We start from the raw sequence: 21,004 nt of genomic DNA, 5'->3' as shown, positions 1-21,004 counted from the left end.
CCCTCCCCGCGCGGCGCTCCCGCGTGTGCTGCTGTGTGAGTGCGTGTGTCTCCCTCTCGCCTATCGCACACGCTCCGGCACTAGTGCAGGCGGCTCCCAGCTCTGCTCTCTAGCTCCGACCGCTGCGCTCCCGCCTAGCCGCCGCCGCTGCAGTCGCAGCCGGGTACGGTGAGTGACTGAGGTGCAGCCGCCGCGCTCCCGGACTGCCCGCCCGACCCCAGCCTCAGCAGGCTGCACCTCACCGGGGCCGGTCGGCCGGGTGACTCCCGCAGGGGCTCTCTGTGCGCCCTCGGGCCACCGTCCCAGCCGGGACGCACTCCTCGAGGGCTGCGCACTCCTTCCCCGCCCGGCAGCCCGCCGATCCCCGCACCCCGTGACCGCTGCACCGTCTCGTCCCGCAGGACCTGCCCGGACGGGACCACGCCGCCGCCGCCGCCGCCTCCGGGAGCAGCGCTTCGGGGCCGGCCTGAGCCGAGCCGCGCGGGGCCGCCGCTGCCGCGGGCGGGGGATGGGGCTGCCCGCCAGGAGCGCGGAACCCGCAGGGGGAGCGCGGAGCCGGCGCGCAGCCTGAGAGCCCCGCGCAGCCTGCGCCCCGCCGCTCCGTGCGCTCCCGCCACCGCCCGCGCCTCGATGGCGCCATCGCCCCGCCACTGACCGGCCCGCGTCGCTCGCCCAGCCCGCGCGGCCGCCCTCGGAGTCCGGCCAGCCGCTGGGGCAGCGGCCTGCAGCCCGCGTCCGCCCGCGCCCTCCCGCCCGGCCCCGCCATGGCGCTGCGCCGCCTCCTGCTACCGCCTCTGCTGCTGTCGCTGCTGCTGTCGCTCTCGTCCCTGCACCTGCCGCCCGGCGCAGACGCCGCCCGCGGCCGCGCGGCTAACCGGACCCTTGGCGCGGGAGCCGTCGGGGGTCGGCGTTCCGGAGGTGCCCTAGCCCGCGGCGGCCGCGAGCTGAACAGCACCGCCCGGGCGTCCGGCGTCCCGGAGGCGGGCAGCCGGCGGGGACAGTCCGCGGCGGCGGCAGCGGCGGCGGCGGCGGCCAGCGCGACCGTCACTTACGAGACGTGCTGGGGCTACTACGACGTGAGCGGCCAGTACGACAAGGAGTTCGAGTGTAACAACAGCGAGAGCGGCTACCTGTACTGTTGCGGTACCTGCTACTATCGCTTCTGCTGCAAGAAGCGCCACGAGAAGCTGGACCAGCGCCAGTGCACCAACTACCAAAGCCCCGTATGGGTGCAGACGCCCAGCACCAAGGTGGTGTCGCCGGGGCCGGAGAACAAGTACGACCCGGAGAAGGACAAAACCAACTTCACCGTCTACATCACCTGCGGGGTGATCGCCTTCGTCATCGTGGCGGGCGTCTTCGCCAAGGTCTCCTATGACAAGGCCCACCGCCCCCCGCGAGAGATGAACATCCACAGGTGAGAGGCATTGCTGGGTGCCTGCCTTGGATCCCCAGGCCTCGCCCCCTCTTAACATACTCCCCCCACCTCCAGTCCTCTTCATGCACACACCTCTTCTCTCTTTCTAAGTCACTTCCACAGTCGCTTCCTTTAAGAGCAGTAAATTTTGTAGCTCTCTCCTGTTCCATAGGAAGCAGCTAGGCATCCTTTAGTGTTAGAGGGATTTGCAACACAAAGTACCAATCAATGGAGTTGATGGTGTTCAAGGGTAAGAATTTCACCAATTTCCCAATCTCTAGGCTCTCTTTTTCATGGTGTGTGGCCACTTTACTATGGGTTGTACCGCGCTTAGGTTTTTGTTTGTTTTTTAAACCGGAGTGCCACCTTAATATAAAGACCTGAACAGTGTGAGTACCTCACTGAAAAGAATAGCAAGTGGGTTAGTGTAAGCTGGGATGTTCCCAGGGGTTAAGAGCAGGATGACATGGAAAGGGTGGCTGGCGCCTCTGCTGGGAAGAAGGTTCCCCATGCGTGTTGACCAAGCACAGATGGTATGCCTTCCAGTAGGGTGCTTATCTTTCCTGCAGAGGATGGAGAACTTGTTCCTCCAAGGCAGGCCTCTTTGAGTTAACACTGGATGGTGTTCAGCCCGGCTGGGCATCTTTTACTGCACACATGGTAAAGACAGTGGGGACTGCCCCCTTCCAAAATTTATAACGGGAGCTTAAAACGTGACAGTCCATAGTTGCACTCCGATTGCTTCCCACCCTGTCTCTGGCTCCCAGGGAGATCGTTGGGAAGTCAAAGCCACAACAGGAGCCCTGTCTCTCCTTTAGGAATTGCACAGGCAGAGAGGATGCGAAGTCAGCTATGCTCCCCGTGTCCCCATGAAGATGAATGGTTGGATGTGGCTTCAATGAAAGCCCTGCCCCAGGAAACACTTCCATTTCTGGCACACAGAGTGGGCACTGCCCTAGTTCCCAGGCCCAGCCCCCAGTCCACTGCTTATGAGTTGACCTACCAAGCCTAGCCTGGTCCATGCACCTTGCTTATTATCCTCATGGCTTGACAACCTCCTCCCTTAGGAGCTCTGAACATTAATCACCCCTACCTTGCTGCAAAGAGGAAGGCAGGTAGAAATTTCTAGGCATGCCGAAGGAGCTGATTCTGCCCCCCTCCCCCCATAATGTGAGTGTGAGAAGATGATATTCCCTGTCAGGTTTCATTGACTCAAATCCACTAAATGCAGACATTTCACACTCAAGTACTAGCCTTGGGCTGACTGTAAAGGGAGCATCCCCTTTTAACCCCCTCGTTACCTGGGCTAGCCCCTCTTCCATTAGCTGCTCTTAGCCTAGGCTTACTCAACATCCCTTTGGACTTGAACTAGGATTGTGAGCGATGGTCTGTGGTCTCCATATCTCGCCATGCAGAGGATGGGTACTGTGAGCAGAATAGGAGCAAGACACCGACACTTCCCAGGAGTTTGTTTGGTCTGGCTGTGAATTCTCTCTTCGGCTCAGCTTGGAAAGCAAAGAAGGAATTGCCCAGGGGCAGGTGCCTTTCTGAAGCAGATGTACCTGTGTTCCTCATCTGTCACCTCTGACCCAGGACTCAGGGGCTCATCGCCTCTTGCTTCCTCTTGTCTCATTAAACCCACCCTGGCTCTTACCTCTTTCTAGTTGATTCTCACAAACCTTTCTTGGGGTTTCTCCCTGTCCTGCCCCCGGTGCCTCGTACACTTTGTTCAACATCACCTGTGTTTGATAAGGTTGTAGCCTCAGAGTCTGAGATTAAGCCCCTATGAAAACCAACATTGCCATGTTGCTCTGGAGAAGCCACTGTTCTTGAGAGTAATCTCATCTTCCCCATAGACTCCCTCTGTCCCACACTAGGGTAACCATGGTCTCTTGGGACCATTATTTCTGGGGTGGGAGGAGGAGAGAGTGAACCACGAGGAAAGTACTGGATTTCAGGCCCCAGACCATTATGTAAATATGTGATGTTTCTCCCTCAAATTTACCTCCTGATTTCATTCAGTTCACAGCACCTCTCTAGCAGCTGCAGCCTCGCCTGATCAGTGCTTTGGAAACCATTATACTGGTTGGTGCTGGGTGGTTAGGGACAACGCCTGTCAGTGTATGTGTAGCAGGTGGGGGTGGGGTGGGGTTGGAGATCAGTGATGAATGAGACTCACCGCGATGAGTGACACTTAAGGACACTCAGGAGTAACCTTGAGCAGCTCAGGGAAAGCCTTTTTCAGTTCTGGGTAACTGGCAAGATAGCATATCTCCTGGACCTCTTCCTTCCAAGTGCGTCAGTGTGAGTGCGCACATTATTCTCACGTGCAATGCACCTCTGAGTGGGCCCCAGGGGAGGAAGCTCCTCTTTCTCTGCTTATACCTCAGATGTCACTGCTGGCCACCCCAGCTGGGGGCAGTTGTGCAGTGTGTGTTGTAAGAGAGGCAAGGGAGGGGAAAGGGGGCAGTGATGGAGAAGGTATGTATTCACGTAGTAATGAGTTTTTCCTAGGGAGAGTGTGTGTGTGGGGGAACAGGAATGCTCCTGGTCAGAGGCCAAGTTGGGAGAGGGCATGTGTTTCAGTTCTGTGCTTTCTGAAACAGTGGAGCCGAGATGTGTCCATACTGAAAGGGAGAACAGAGCTGTTGCAGTGTGTGAGCCTCCCTGAAGACAGGCAGACCTGAGCCCCTTCCTTCCCTGGGGCAAGCGTTCCTGAGTCTGAGGGAGTTTCGGTGAGCAAAGCCTCATTGCAAAGGGATACTGTGGGAGTTTGAGAAGAGATGGAAGAAGGGATTGGCCATCTGCTCTGCCTTGGTGTTCCCAGGCTGGGCAGCCCTCTGTCTGCCATACACACGCATATTCCTTATGGCTGGACTTTCTTACATCTCTCCCTCCCTTGCAGCAGATTTTGCTTTTTCTAGAAGTGATTAGCTCTTGCTAGCAGGATTCTGAGTGAGAAGTCAGTGTCTGGAGGGGAACTAGGCAGCTCTCTGGCGATTCTAACAGACAAGGCAGTGGGAATGATGCAAACACACCTGCACTCAGCTAGTTGGGCTCTGGGGAGGAGAAAGCCAAGCTAGTTCTGAGTGTCTGAGTGAGGGTGTCCTGCCTTTTCTGGCTGGAACCCCATTTCTATTAGAAGCTACATCCCCTTCTTGCCCCTGCTTTAGAACTTCTCAGGTTGAGAGGTTGGAACTGCAGGCATCCACTGATTGTCATGTTTCCTGAGTGTCTCTGTAGTTGTTACCTGAGGCTGTTTGCCCAGAGAATGATGGCCCACGTCCTCCAGGAATATGAGCTCTGCCCAGCATCTAGCCTCGGAGGCTGGCCCCTTTTGGCATTCTACTTTGCCCTTAGCTGTCTCACATCCAAACCTATTCCTCCTCCTCACCATGAGTTGATTCATTAATGTCTTGGAGATGAGAATCACTCTAAGGAGGAACTGTGTGGCTTCTTTTTTAGATGGCTAATTAACAGATGGGTCAGGAAGCTATTAAGATGCTGTAGACACAGTTGGTGAAGTCAGAGGTGCCTGTACGGGACTGGGAGTATGAAGGAAGGTGGGTAGGGAAATGATGGGCAGGGGAGGATGCTCAGAGAAGCAGAGCCAGAGTATACATCATCAGGAGAAGGGGAAGGTATTGGGAGGTAATTCATCTGCAGAGTCTGTCTCTGAACTAACTTTCTTATCTCTAGCATAGGCCAGGGAAAACTTTGCTTTGCCCTTTCTCCTTCTAGAAGTTAATTACAAACCAGGACAGCTCTGCTTTCCTTCTAGGCCAACACTGTTGTAACAGGACCACTCCAGAGTTGAGCGAGTGAAGAACTGTTTCTAAGTATTGGGAGAGACCAGCTGTCAAGTCCTCTCACACACCCAGTTTCTTCAAGTACTGTGGGCTCCCCATTATGAATTGATCTGAACTAAATCGGCTTGTTTTTAACTCCAAATACAGATGGAGTTAGGAAGGAAAGGGGAGAAAAGAATCTTGCCTTGGGCTGAAGTGCCTCCCCTTTTTCATGTTTCCCCTTTTCTTTGAGTTTAAAAAGAATTGCACACGGGGAAGGCTGGGAAATGACAGAAGCATTACGAAGGAGGGATAGGCACAGGAGCCCAGGAAGGCAGAAAGAAGGTAACAACAAATAAGACAGTGACTGGGTGAAAAGTTGATGGTTACCACTAATGGAACAAAACACAGTGCTGCCGAGCCTCCCGCAGGTGTGACTTTGTTCCGGTTCTTGAATGTATGTGGACACATTGCATGGGAGCCCCACTGGCCTAGAGAAGGCAGAACATGGTTCAAACTCCAAAGCACGCTTCCTTGACACACAGGCTAACTGGGTTCATTCTTGCTTTAGCGATATAACCAGGCAAATGGCTTTTCAACAATCTTCAGGCCTTGACAACCTTCTGGGGTCATGTTACTCACTATCTTCATGTTTCTTTTCTGCACTGCTCCCCCCCCACCCCTCCCACCCCCGCTCAGAAGACTTGCACATCTGCCTCATCCCGCCCCGTCTCAGAATACATTCATTTCAAGGAATCTGCTGCCCAGAAACAAGAATTTATCCGTAGTCCTAGTCTGCTAAGGAGCTTGTAGAAGACAAAGTATAATTCATTGTTTTCAACTGATTTGCACGAGAGACTGCATTGCTGGGGTGTTGGTTCGTATCGATTGTGCAGAAAGCCATGGTTAAGACATTTGAAAAGTGTGCTCACTGAAAGAGGTCAGTTATCCCAGACAGACATGCCTATAGATCTGGAATTAAAAAGACAGTGATACCCAAAAGAACTTCCTCCATCTAGTTCTGCTGGCTGATTTCTCCAGGGCCTGGCGGGATATTATTTAGGTCTTAATTTTCTACCTCCGTCCCATAGCCAGGGAGAGCCCCTACCTACTGCATGTTGGAGTTAGCTCTTTGCTCCTGGCTGTGACAGTTGCCAGCTTCCTTCTTCCCTGAATCCTTCCTGTCCACGCAAAGTTCTGAACAGCCTATGCTTGAAATTGTCATAGACTCAAGTACATTTTGCCTTATCGATTTTGTCACGTTCCTTGGCAACATATGTTTTGTGACATTACAAAATTACGATTTGACTTTGTGGATGTGTAACATGTCTCAGGTTGGTGGCGAGGGGGCTTGATGAGATAGATGAGGGCCTACGCTACCTTCATTGCAAACACACCTTCTGTGATGGTTTCGTCCCTCTTTGAGAAGCTCAAACTCATTTTATTTTTTCCCTGAGTCACTTTTATGACCTCATGTTTGTACTTCTTTTGTTGGCAGATATTACAGAGGGGAAGAAGGCCGGGCCTAGAGAGTTTACCAGCAAACCCTAACAAGGTCCGACACCCTTGGCCTACAGTCTCTAGTAGCCTTATTTTAAAAATAATCAGAGCAGATAGTTAACTCTATTCTTTCATTTTTTTTTCTACAAGTAAAACCAAAGTCTTAGGAAAAGGCAGACTAACATCTTCCATTATTTTGCCATCCATTTCAGAATCATGGCCTTATTCTCACAGTCAGTTTAACATATAATTTTTATAAGCGAGGCACTTGAAATCAATAGAGCATAGGTCACAAAGCCACGTGTCCCAGCCGCTAGTTGAGTGAGCTTTTGCTGAAAGCCTTGGCGTCCATGCTGTAGGCCCGAGCTCAGTGTCATTTTCTTCACTGAAACCAGTCTGCTTTGCTTTATGCTTGATTCTTAGTCATCAACAAATAACTTTCAGACACTTGGAGATGTGAGTGACAGCCTTCTCCTGTCAGTCCCTTCCCTGTGTCTAGCTCTTGAGTCTTGCTGGCCTCCGTGTTTCCATCCACCAACATGATTTCTCACGATAGTCCCTGGTCTTTTTTTTTTTTTGCAGTTTCTCTGCGTTCTTTTCTAAAGGGCAATAACCTGATCTAAGCAAAATCCTCTACTAAGATGTGAGTAATGCAGACTGTTGAAAAAGGAAAATACAGCATATGCCGAAGGAGGGTGGACCAGGGCAAAGAACCACTGAATAGCGGTGTGGGTAGAGATATGAAATTAAAAATGTAACTCTGCATGCTTCTGCTCTCACCTGGAGGTGGAGGGAGTATTGAGACTTATCACATCAGTGAGGTTCTGCAGGTGTGTGTGTGTGTGTGTGTGTGTGTGTGTGTGTGTGCGTGCGCGCGCGCGCGCGTGTCCAGAATTACCTTCCAGGATCGCCCCAGCATATGGAAGATCCCTCATTGAAAGCACAGTTCTCGTTGGCTGTTGTTCCCTTTCTCAGCTCTGGGTCAAGAAGCCAGCAACTAACGGGGCTGGAGGTTTGCAAGGATGGCCTCCATCATTCTGTGAGATGACTCTGTATTAAATGACACTCAGCAGCTCTTAGCAGCTTTGCATTTGCTCTGCTTGATCCTCTGAAAGAACCTGGGGGTCTGTACATGTTGAATTCTCTTCCCAAGCAGTCTCCTTAAGAGGCCACAGGCTGATTCTTCTTCTGCAAATGGCTCCATAGCACCACTCACGGAGATGTAGCCAGTATGGCTTTCGGTAACCATAGCATAGTTCACCCTCTCAGGGAGAGCTGGTTCCTTTAAGCAGTGATAAGTCATGAGTAAGGCTGATGAATGGACAAGGTGGTGGGAAGCCACAGTGCCTTCCCTGAAGAGAGCTCCTAAGAGGGGGCATCTCTACGGTCTTGAGAAGCAGGACCAGAGGAAGGGAGAGCCCCTTACCCACTAGGACCATGTGGACAGGGCTGCTCCTCACGGGGGAAGACAAGTACCTCTTAGGCAAGACCAGTGTCACGTGACAGCAGTGTGCTGGGCAAGCTGTGGGATAGTTGGGAAAGAAGACAAGAAAAAGGAGTTGAATATGCATCAAACATTTCAGATAACTGCCCAAAGAGGGTAGAAAAAAGAATGTCCCACATTTCTGCATAAAATAGTAGACAGATCGCTCAATTTAGCTTCCTGCTTTGATACTGAGGGTAAAGGGACCCAGTTTCTTTGGGATGCATGCAGAGAGGAAGCCTGGGATCAGAGCCCCCTGTTCACTGCCCTCTGCCCTCTGTCACAGGGCCACTGCCTCTGCAATTCTGTATTCAGATGGAGTTATCTCTTGGGTCAGACTGCCATGGATATCTGCAGACCCGTGGAGATGAGGCTACCATAGCATTTCCGGAAGATTCATAACAGCCATTTATCATACCCGCCTTCTTCCCATGCCCCCAATTCATATTTATGGGATGGGATTGGTTGGGGCAAGAGTGGGCTGGCTGAGTAAAGAGCAAGGGGTAAGGTGCCACCTAATATAGTCTGGAGAGCTGGGAACGGTCATGGCCATGCTGTTGCAGATGGGTATTTTTGACCAATCTCAGTCAAGAATTAGGGGAAGAGGAGGGGCTGAGCACCTGTATCACTGCCATGGTCCCTCTAACACATGTAGAGGCCACTTTTAAACACTCTTGAAGGAGTCTGTTCCACTATGAACTTGGGCAGTGGGTATCAAAAGATAGGCGTTCTTCCTGTCAGGAACTTACGTTCTTCCATCATCTATGAAACTCAGGAAAGCTATGAAGCCCTGAGGTTTCAGCTGGATGAGGTCGTAAGCAATAGTATCTGGTCTTGAGCACTTGTTTGGCGCCGGGAGCCCTGTTCTGCATTTACCAAGCCAAGTCTCACTGCATGCCCCACCTCCTCTGCCCCCTGTCAGCCCACAGGGTAGAGAGGCATATTTTACAGATGAGGAAACCTACTCAGAGGCAGAATGAGTTGCCCAAGGCCATGCTATCACTGTGTTGCCCATCTCGATCTTCCCGTAGGGTCTAGAAAGGCAGCTGTCTTTCACCTTCCTGACAGTCAGTAATACCGGAAATGCTTAAGAAAGCAGTCATCGTGCCCGCCACCCCCACCCCCACCCCTGCTTGTGCCTGGGACAGCTTGTTACCATAAAGGACAAGAGGGTCAATGACCTCTCAGCCAGAGCTGGTAACGTGGTAACACTCCCACTTAGACTGCACCTGGGGTACAGATGTGCCCAGGACAGTGAGAGGGTTTTGTTTCAGGTGTGGGTGTTGTTGGCTGAGATGAAAGCGTACAAAGACGTGTAAGAAGCAAGACGAAATATTGAAGTTCACTGAGGGGAAAACAAAAAGAATGCAAACCCCTGCATGGTTTAGAAAGAAGCCCTGGGCAGTGGTGCATGAGTCACAGCCTTGGAGAGAGGCGAGAGGAGCTGGGGAATGGAGGAAAGACAGGTCTAGGGAGAGGATGGACCTCAGGGCATCCCCAGTTTTAATTACTGAGACTCATAGCTCACTAACAGGTCCATTCATCACTGTCCCTCCATGCCCCCTCCCCCATTTATAACACCCAATGCTGCACATGCAAGAGAGCTGCAGCTAATTCTCTCATGCCCGGTCTGCCGTCCTTTCTCCCTTCTGTCCTCCTGGCTATGCTAACTCAAGGCTTCGCTCCTTCCTGGGTCTCTACCTCCTTCCTTCTCTCATCCTTTGCCCTGAAAGGCACAGGAGGAGGAAGGAATCCTGAGACATCCTAACAGCCACAGCTGGATGTGGCCTCCAGGTGTTGTCTTTAGGTGTCAGCCAGTGTGGGGCCCAGATGCCTGGTCTGCAGTACCGCAGCAAGGGTACCTGAGCAGAGTCACTGGCTCTAAAAGCTGTTTCTGTAGCCTCCAGGAACCCAGCTCTGCAGAGGACTGTTAGTCCTCTTACCTCCTTCCAGCTTTTTTCCCTCCCGGGATCCTCCTTGCCTAAAGCCACTGTTCCCATTTCCAGGGACCTGGGAGCTAAAGCTCCAGCAAGGCTCTGGGTGGCTAGAACCTTGGCCCTGTGCCCTAATGTTGGTAGAAGAGTCTTTGCTTCCTGTAGTCTTCTCAAACACGCTCATTATTCCTTGCTTTTCTGGCATTTGGTTTCATGTCCTGTTCCCATTAGCTTCTGCATTAAAGTCTCATTACTCAGGACACCTGTCCTCTGGACATATTGGTTGTTCTCTTAGCCAAATGTCCTCTTCTGGGAAGTGTGGTTTCTACCCTTTTCCCTCTTCCTGCACTCCAGCTGCTCCCTGGGGAGGAACTTGGGCCCTGGGATGGGCTATTAATTAAGTGAAATCTGAGAGTGCCTTCTAGATCCCTTCCAACCTCTCCTTTTGTAGGGCTGGACGCTTAAGACCTTTGTTGGGGTTTGACAGATGGGGCTGGGGGTGGAAGGGTGGGGAACAGGTAGTTGTTCAGAAGTGGTTTTGTTTCCCCCTCCTCAGTTCTGGAATCAGGGTCAGATTCCAGCAGGAGGGAGTTGGGACCTCACACTGGTATTTAGGCAGCTCTTTGGGAGGATGAGCAAGGCTCACACCAAGCCACCTCCATGGAATGATTGGCAGGATAGTAGTCCAGATGCTGATGCTGCTTCAGAAGATGAGGAAGACTCCGGAGCGCTGCCCTCCTGCTATGCTCCTAGTCAGTTATCTCTGACTTACTACTACTGCGTGTAAAGAAATTTGCCTAAAGTTTCCTGGGAGTGACAGCCCACAGGCTTGGGGGACCAGCACAGGTCATTTAGATGATGCACAGCCAGCTTCAGACTCTGGACCCATGTCCATGCAGCAAGTGCCTCTTCTCTGCACCCTGGAGCGTTTGCAAAGAAGCATTTGTGTTTCTTCTCTTCTCTCTTTCAAGTCACATCATTAAAAATGTATCTTTTTGTGACTTGCCCCGTCTCCTCTACCACCACTGCTTCCCCATCTGCCCTGATCTTGATTCCTGGTCACTTCTGTCTTGTCTTTCCAACCCCTCTCCCCCCTCCAGCCTTTCTTCTTGAATTCATCCAGCTGTGACTTCATTAAATTGCATCGATTCTGATGCCACTAATTCAAAATTTACCCAAATTGGACCTGGACAAAGTTGATTTTTTTTCTTTTTTCTGTCTGATAAAAAGCTATGATGAACAGATTAATAGGTCAGACAAGACTGCAAGGATTGTGCGGGGCACATATACCACCACCACCATGGAGAAGGACAGATTGTCTCTGAGCAGGCCAGGTAGGCAGTCAGCATGCTAATGACCAATCTTTCATATCTATTCAATAAAATAGCTCCCAAAGATAAATTTTGTTTTATTTTATTATTTTAAACTTTCGTTTAAAACCCTGCAATGGCTCAAGGAACAATAAAGTGTTATTTTCTGGCTAAGTCTGGTAACTTAGGCCTGTTTTCAGCTATTCTGGAAGCTGGAGCAGGAAGGCCACTAGTTCAAGGCCTACCTGGACCATAGAGTAAGTTTGGGCAGTTTAGTGAAATCCTATTTCTAAATAAAAAGGCAAAAGATGACTAGGAACAGAGTACTTGCCTACCATGTATGAAGCCTTGGTTGAATCCTCAGTATTGTGCCCAGGTGTGTGTGTGTGTATATATACAGACAGTTATTTCCTGAATATGTTCTGTAATTCCTGTTTCACCAATTGGGATTAACCTACCCCGACTGCTATAGAATGACTGTTGATAAACTCCCTCCAAAATGTCTTTCTGGACATTTCTCTCTGGAAACTATATCCAATTTTCCTTATCTTTCTTTATTTTCTGATTTCATTTTCCTACGTTTTTAAAATTCACGACTCTTTCTGCTTTGAGAAGTAGTGTTATGATGTCATAGCTGCAGGGTAGTCAGCTGACCCTGAGAAGAAGGGGGTCCAGAGACCAACTTCAGACAGCTTGCCCTACTTCTGGGGGACAGAAGACATTGAGATTTGCTTTTGTTCCCATTGAGGGTCTTGCTCAGTGGTCTGAGGAACCTGTGCATAAATCGCTGTTCCTATAGCACTGTTAGGGGGAGGCAACATCGCATTTCCTGTAGGAATGACCAGAAGCAGTCAGCAGGCACCCTAGAAAAAGGACTTTGACATTCCCCCTTTCATCTACTTATGGACTCTCAAGGGACAGATAACAAAGCTCTTTCCTCTTACTTCTGGAAGTTGTCATCCATCTTTTCTTGCCTTGGAGCATTTTCTGAATGTCGAGATAGTAAGCTGTTCCTGTCACTTTTTGTCTCCGTGATCTTCTGTGAGTCCCTTGGCCCCTCTGGTCTATTAACTGGGATGTGGGGTATGGGGGACTATACTGTTGTGATATGGGCTTCTCTGGCCCATTGTGACTTCAATATGCCTGGAAAGTCAGGACAATGGGGAACATCTTCACTTAAAGAGCAGCATCCCTAGGGGTGGAATAGAATGCACTTTTCCTTATACGTTCCTGTATTCTTATCTTATAGTCCTTGTCTAAGGACAAGGATGTCCTCTGAAAATGGGCTCATAAGGATGCTTTGCTTTTAGCATGTTCCTTTTATAGATCCTCTTGGTAAAAAAAGGACTTATAATGCCTTTTTGGTCCCTTCCCTCTGGACATCATCTCCTCTCCTCTTGGGGTGTAAGTGTCCATTCATTCATCTACTCTGCAGACAGTCTGGTTTACTGTTAGGGTGCATTTTGAGTTGGTGTTGGAGAACTCAAATTGATTCCTCCTGTTCACAAGACTGCAAAACATCTCCTCCAGGATTCAAAGCCTCTTCATCCTCTCCTCGGGATCCATCATTTGAATTGATAATCATATATGTCTTCCCATATGACTTGACTTCTAGTCTCTCTGCCTATGCAGAGGCTGTCTACCTAGGGGCTACCAACCACACATGGAGCCCAGTCACTCCAACAGCTTAAAGATCCAAAGGGCTCTTTAGGAAAGCAGGTTGTAAGGAAGTAACTTTTCTTGGTTGCAGGTCCCATCAATAGGGCTCAGCAGGAAGTGTCAGCCTCATTTGGTCAAACTGGGACAGTACCAGCATAAAGAAAACTACTGAGTAACATTTACATGACTGAATAACATTTACATGAATATGATTTACTTTAGCATAGAGATGATGATAGTACTTATACTTATCTTAAAGAAGGAAAAGATGGCTAGAGAGAAGCAAAAAGGAAGGAAAAAAAGAGAGAAGAATAAGAGACTAACTGACTACTTTATAGAGAACGTTTCCTTAGGTTGATGTGATTGTCCACCCAAGCCCTCAAAGAAACCCATGGATTTGCTCCTATTGTGGATACTGTGCCTCTCTATGGGCCTTTATCGTGTTACTTCCTTGTGTTGACAGGCAAAATATGATCTGCAATGGCCTGGTACCAAGGAAGACACACTCCCTTTGCACCTGCCTCTCCAGGTCCAAGTACAGGGCTCAAAAACATCTGGTGTGTGAGCAGATGGACTTCTTATCTTTAGGATGTGGTGGGAAATGGGACCTGTGGGTAGTTCCTTCCAAGACGGCCATGGCCATGGCTAGACTATGTGATCTGAGAGTTTTGTTATATCAGCTTTGTTGAGTCAGTGCCCACCATTTCCCTCTTCTACCTGGGATATGGTTGTGTTTCTGTGGGCCGAGCACATTTAAGAGTCAAATATTTATTTAGTGCTTCCTAGGCACCAGACTCTATTATAAATGTTTTACAAATATTAATGAATTTAATCTTCATGATAACTGTGAGAGGTAGACAATTATCTTTATTTTTTTTGGCCTTATTACTTCTGTTTAATTTTTAAATGAGAAAACAGAGCCATGGGAGTGTAAGTAGCTGGCTAATGACCACTAGTGTATCAAAATGGCCAGCATCCCAATTTAGGCCCCCTAGTGCAGAATTCCAGTATTTGGTCACCAGGCTGTGCTGTCTGTGTTTGCTCACCTGAAGACTGAGGTCTGTACCAACAGCAAAAGCAAAAGCAAAACAAAACAAAGAGAACATGAAAACCCACCAAAACTGACCAACTCTACTGTAAATCTACACCTTCCACAAAGGAGCTTTCATAAACTCACCCTTAGTGTGGTTAGCTGTGTGGCTCTACTAACACGTCTTGGTAACAGTCCCCCGCTCCCCCCCCCTTTCAATTAGCCTGTAGCAACACTTGACACACTCAAATCTGATTCATTCTCAAATCACCCAAAGATTGCTGGAAAGTCTGTTTGGGCTTGATTCTTCTGCATTTCTTAGACATGAGTAAATTTGCATTATGTTTCCCAGGGTCTGGAGGAAGTGCATGGAGATGATGCTGTTAGGGAATGAGTGGGGCTAGAGATGCTGTAGACTCTTGGCCAGTCGCCTATCAACAGCCTCAGGACAGACATACATCGGGCAGCAGCAACTGGCCCTGCTTCCTTGAAAAACGGAACAAGCAGGCTGCCCATTCCTTGCAGAGATGTTTACTGGCCGTGATGAATTCCAATTGTGCTGGGGACAACTCAGACCTGCAGAACAGCTCAATGCAGATGCACAGACATTGTTAACCAACAAATGAGATCCCCACATCCATTCTGCGCCTCTGTGTGAGGAGAGCGGTCTTGGGCACACACAAAGCCAGCAGCTGTGTTTTTCAAGTGGACTGTGAGAGAACTGGGAATAGGGAGAAATAAATTAAGCCATTCTCCTTGGTCCGAGGTTATTAAAAATATGTTCATTTCAGTTGTCCTGACTGCAGATTTTGGAGGATAAAAACACTCTGACTGTCCAGAAGAGAGTGGCAAAGGAGAGGTCAAAGAGGACGCCAGCTTGTCCTCAAGTTCAGTGCCAATAAGAATTCAGTTATCTGGAACTCAGATAACTGGAATCCTTTACCTAGCTGGAATAGAGCATCTATCTATACATCACTTCTAGGGAAATGTAAAAGAAGCAGCTCTCAGAGATTTATAGAGAAAAACGAAAACCAACTTCTATGATCTGCCTTGTAGTTTTAAGAAACAGTTCCCTTTCCTAAACTGGTACATTTTACTTTGCTTTCTCTGCAAAGAGGACCAAAAGGGAGGCTGATGGCCCCTCTCATCAAGAACCCAAATCTTTAGTGGCAAGAGAAAAGAATTAATTATATTTAGGATACACAATGAGGCAGGGATGACTTGGAATTTTTTTCAGAAAGGGGAATGTTCTCATTAGTCCCTGGGACTAAGAAAATCAGCTGCAATAGTTTCTTTGTGGACAAGTCCACCCCTTTGACCTATTATCAGTTCCTTCCCATTCCCTCCCCAAAGGAGAAAGGGCGTGGCTGGAGTCTGACTGTCCAACTGGTCTTGTTCTTGGTGTGGAACAACTTACTGGACTGAGTACATTTTCTTTCTCCTGAAGCATTTATGTGGCTCAGGCTGCTACCAAAGTCCACGTGGGTTATTTCTGAGGTCCCCGTGAACAGGTTATTACTAGACCAAAGATGGAGCCTTACAAGGTGAGCTAAGGGGTCATGGGTTCCTACTTGCTTTGACGAGACCTGAGTTTGACCATCTGTCTGCGTGATAAATGAAAACGGAGGCAGAAAAATCTGAAGTTTTATTTTGTGTTCCTTTGCCACATTTGCTTTCAAACTTGGGCATCGATGAAGGCCAGGAGACCAGAGCAGTGCTCAGTTCCCACTTTGGCCTCCTACAGAGCAGGGATCTAATGGAGTATACTGGTGCCCATTTAGGATTTTCTTTTGACCAAAAGATTAGCTCCTAAAATCTGTGGTGTTCAAAGTTGCTGGTGTTAATGAGTCACAGTGACAAATAGACCTGAGTGGCTGAGCTGCAGCTGAGATCAGAGGTCTAGCTAGATTTTTCAACTAAAGATTGAATACTCTCTAAAACTCTATTGTTCAGAGAACATGATAGGGACATAAGAGGGAAAAACTGTGATTAAGAGGCTAGAAGGAAGGAAGGGTGGATCGATGGGAGAATGGGATTAATGAATGTGTGTGTTAGTGAATGGATGGATAGATAGGTGAGTAGATAGATGAGTGGGTGAGTGAATGCCGTAGATGGATAGGTAGATGAGTGAGACCAAGGATAGATGGGTCCATGGGTGAATGGTTGGGTACATGGATGGGAGGGTGGATGGATGGACTGATGGATAGATGGGTGGGTAGAATGAATGGATGAATAAGTGTGTATAGTAGATATTTAAGCTAGTGAATAGCTGGTCTTGACCAAGTCATTTACTAATTGATTCTGCATGCCCACGTATCACCTGACATTTGCTAAATCATCAGACCCTAGCGGTTAGCTTTTATTAACTTAACAAGACTTAGAGTCATCTGGGATGAGGGAACCTCTTTTGAAAAAGATGCCTTCATCTGATTGGCTTGTAGGCAAACCTGTGAGAGCATTCTCTTGACTAACGATTGATGTGGGAGGGCCCAGCCCACTTTGGATGGCGCCACCTTTGGGCAGGTGGTCCTGGGTTAAATAAGAAAACAAGCTGAGCAAACTATAGGGAGCAAGCCAGTTAGCAGCATTCTTCCATGGCCTCTGCTTCAGTTCCTGCCTCCAGGTTCTTGCCCTGACTTTCCTCAATGATGGACTGTGATTGGAATGTAAGCCAAATAAACCCTTTCCTCCCGAAGTTGCTTTGGGCCATGGTGTTTATCATAGAAATAAAAACAAAAGAAAACACACACACACACACACACACACACACACACACACACAAACAAAATCAAAAGCGAAGTAGGACACAGGCCTATCTGGGGAGAGCAGAAAGAGTCATTGAAGAGGAAAGTGAGACGCATGTGAGAGGTGGTCTCTGCACACCAAAAGACACCCAGGTTCAAGTCAGAAGCCGGACTTCAAATTTCTCTTCCACCTTGTTTGAGTACTGATCTAAGTCTGAGTCTTAAATCCTCAGTAAAAATCATGGTACTTTAGCTGTAAAGGTCTCAATGCTAGAAGCAACAGCAGGGGGGCTAGGCAGGGATGCACACTCAGGGATTAAGTGCTATTGAAAGGTAAGATGGCCTTTCCACCATCATGACTAAGTGTGATGCCCGGGACTGAGGAGGGCCCACGTTTCCTGGCCTGAGTGAGCACAACTGTGTTTGTTTCCCAATTAATCAACCCTCTCCCATGAAGCATGTACTACAGGAAACTGTCTAAGAACAGGGAACAGTGAAATCGGCAAGCAAGTGGATTTTTCAGGCAAAAGAGTTCCTTGGCTTGATATGTTAGATCGTGCAGCCAGTCTGATGGACAGGGAAGAGGGCAGGGGCGAAGGTGTTCCCCAACTTCCTAAATTAGGTGCATTTGTTGTCCTCACCTATGGTGGGGCACCAGGTTCCTGGTGGGGTGGAGCCTTGCCCTTGCTCCTTCCCACAGCCAGCTCTCTGTGTCTCTCCTGAGTTTCTTTTTCTCTGCATGTCTCCCCTCTCTACATGCCTCTCCTGCCTCTGAATGTGTTTTTGGAAAAGCTTTTGATCCACATTTCCTTGAGACCATTGACAACATTACCCGAGGTTTTAAGCAAATAAATAAACTGGTCTTGACCCAAATCACTCATTTGCTAATTGTTTCTGCATGCCCAGATATCACCTGGCATTTGCTAAATTAGTAGGCCCAGCTGGAGAGAGCAGGAAGAAGCTCTCTTGATCTCTGAATGCCTTTCTCTTGATTTCCCTTCCTCTCTCTGCTTCTCACATTCTCTCCTGCCTTTTCTTCTGGATTCTCTCTCTGTTTCCTCTCTCCCTTTCTGGCTTCTGGTCTGAGTCTCCTTCCTCTCCCCCACTCCATTTCTCTTTGCCTTCCTTATTCCACGTTCCTCTGGCTTTAACTCCTGTTTTCTCTCTTTACTGACCTGTTTCTTCTCTCTTATTTTCTTCCCCATTTGCTTGGTCCCCCAGCCCCTGAGAGTTGCTGCCCACTCTTACAAAGCCTCCTCAGTGGTGCCTCAGTGACCAGGTTTCTTTCCTCTGGTTAGAAAGTAGCTCAGGCCCTAACCCATTTCCTCTGGCATACCCAAATTAATTAGGTGAGACTGGGATCACACATTTCAGAATTAGAATAATATTTATCAAACACCCTGGAGAGTGAGGGATGGAAGGTAGAGAGGAACCAGAGCAAAGAGGGAGGTCACTGAGCTGAGGGGATGGGCAGGACGGGGGAGCTTACAGGGGCACACTGCTCAGATCTCCTCAGCGGGGGAAATGGGCAGTGGGAAAGGCTGGATTCTGGAGAATGTTAAGGACACAGTAGGGAGCAGGAGCTTATGGCTGACCATCATTCCCTCATGGATATTGTATGTGGTCAGGAGGTCTACACAGGGGCTTTGAGAAACACATAATCCAGCCAATCCACCTGTGGTAGTTTGAATGTAATTGGCCCCCAAAATCTCATAGGGAGTGACACTATTAGGAGGTGTGGCTTTGTTGGAATGAGTATGGCCTTGTTGGAGGAGGTGTGTCACTGTGGGGGTGGGCTTTGAGGTTTCTTATGCTCAGGATACCACCCACTGTCTCAGTCAACTTCCTGTTACCTGCAAGTTGTAGGACTTTCAGCTGCCACATCTGCCTACACACCACCATGCTCCCCATCATGATGATAATGGATTGAACCTCTTAAACTGTAAGCGAGCCACGCCAATTAAATGCTTTCTTTATAAGAGTTGCTGTAGTCATGGTATCTCTTCACAGCAATAGAAACCCTAACTAAGACACCACCTTTCCCACTTGGCTGAGATTCCAACTCAGCCCAGCCCACTGGGCCACAGATGATCACTCTGGAGTAGTTTCCAGTAATCACATGGCCTAGGTACCAGAGGCTATAGCTCAGCTGTAACCCAGAGTTGTAACTCACTGTCAAGCAACTAGCCAGACTTCACCTGCTCAGATCCACCGTGTGTGCTGCTTTTGAGGAAGGTGACCATTACGCAGGTCTTCTTGAGGGATGGACTTCAAGAGCCCCACAGTCCTGAGAGATAAACATGAGGTCAAAACTATGAAGAAATCCCACTTAAATTGACTCTGTAGACAAAAGTATGGCACCAGACAGGTCATCTTACTCATTTCTGTGTGTCACATCCAGGCAAGTGCCAAGACTTGAGGGGCCGTGGAAACTCCAACAGAAAGGACACTAGCTTTAGAGTCTGTAGACCCTCTGTGTCCTCAGAACCTGCTGAGAATCAATTGGATGTTTGTGGAACTAGACACCTAGTTCACCCAGTGCTGAGCAGATTTCCCTTTTAGGTCCCCCAACTCACCACTGTTGACACTTGATACTTCTCATGATGGGCTGCCTGTCCTGTCCACTGTAGGATATTGAGCCCAATCCCTCAATATCTGGTTCGCACACACCAGATACCAATAGCACCTCCTTCCTTGCTTGTCATGACAACCAAAATGTCTCCAGATATGGCCAGATGTCCCGATGTCCCAAGATAGAAAGGCAGGAACAAAATCACTTCACTTAGAGTCACTGATGTAGAGTCGGTCATGCTGATCATGTGACTCCATTCTTCCTCATGGACATCAGGGAAGTAGGAAGGAGTCTTTGTAAGCACATGGAAGCAAATCGGTGAGCTGTTTCCTCAGAACTTGCTTTAATGAGATGTAATTTATCTAATGGGACATTCATCCTTAAATTTCCAAAAGTACGAGTTTATGTTTTGTATACATTCTGTCTTCTGCAGCTATCACCGTTATTTAAACTTTGTGTATTATTAGCCTCCCCAAAGGAAAGCCCATGCCTATAGCAGTCCCCTTTCTCTATGGGCTTACCCAGCTTGATGCTTTATTTAAAGCTAGGCTTTGGGGATGCCTCCTTTCATTTAGGGCGGTGTGTTTCGAGGTTCTTCCATGCTATGGTGTCTATCACCACTCCTTTCCTTTTTATGACCAATTAATATTCTGCTGTGTGAGTACAGTACAGTTTGCTCATCTGTTCAGCAACCAATGATCCTTGCTCTTGCTTCTACCCTTTGGCAGTTATTCATAATGCCATTCTCTTTCTTTTCACTTTCTTCATACACAAGTGATATGAAGATCTGTTTTCATTTCTTCCAGGAGTAGGCTGGGCCACATATTTGCTGTGTTGTTAGCACTTTAAGGAACTGTTAAACTGCTTACCAAAGGAGCTGAGCTTTCATATTTCCAACATCAGAGTGTGAAGAAGCCACAGTTGTATCCCTGTTGGCACTTGGCATTAACTGCCTGTTTGGTTATGGCTGTCTGCATACGTTTGCATGGACACCACAATGTGACTTGGACAGGCAGTTTCCCTAAGGATTACTGATGCTGACACTTTGGAGAAATGCCTGTTTGAATCTTGTATCCATTTAAAAACCAAGGAATGTTTTGTTATTAAATTTTAAGATCCTTTTGGTAGGTTATTTTTTTTTTAAGATTTATTTGTGTATGTGTATGAGTGTTTTCCCCAAGTGTATGTGTGTGAATCTTGTGCATGCCCAGTGTCTGCAGAGGCTGGGAGGGCATCAGTTGGGTCTCTTGCAAGGGGGTTATGGATGATCATGAGCCACCATGTGGGTGCTGGGAACTGGACCTGAGTCCTCTACAAAAGCAACAAGTGCTCCTAACTGTTGAGCCATCTCTGCAGCCTCTTGTCAGACATGTTTTACAAGTATTTGTCCCATTCTGTGGGTTATGTTAGCTTCTGTGAAGGTTTCCTCTGAGACACCGGTGTTTATAATATCTCCACTTGTTCTCATGTTGCTGCGTTGCTTGTATTTTCAATGTCCCGTGTAAGAAATCATCACCAAGTTAAGGAACCACAATGATTTGCATTTATATTTTAAGAGTTTATAGTG

General features: G+C 48.5%; 1 protein-coding gene across 4 annotated transcripts in view; it reads left to right on the top strand.

Annotated features, from left to right (window-relative positions):
* Window positions 1-764: 764 nt before the first annotated feature.
* The window catches only part of Shisa6 (shisa family member 6), a 299,726-nt gene continuing 279,486 nt past the window's right edge, over window positions 765-21,004 (top strand). For all 4 annotated transcript variants that reach the window (XM_059269400.1, XM_059269399.1, XM_059269398.1 and 1 more), the window contains exon 1: window positions 765-1,417. In XM_059269400.1, the coding sequence (XP_059125383.1) occupies window positions 765-1,417 (653 nt within the window). The remainder of the gene's footprint in view (window positions 1,418-21,004) is intronic.

The sequence above is a fragment of the Peromyscus eremicus genome, chromosome 8a (genome assembly GCF_949786415.1).
Source record: "Peromyscus eremicus chromosome 8a, PerEre_H2_v1, whole genome shotgun sequence".
Lineage (NCBI taxonomy): Eukaryota > Metazoa > Chordata > Mammalia > Rodentia > Cricetidae > Peromyscus > Peromyscus eremicus.
This window is presented reverse-complemented; position numbering and strand designations above follow the sequence as displayed.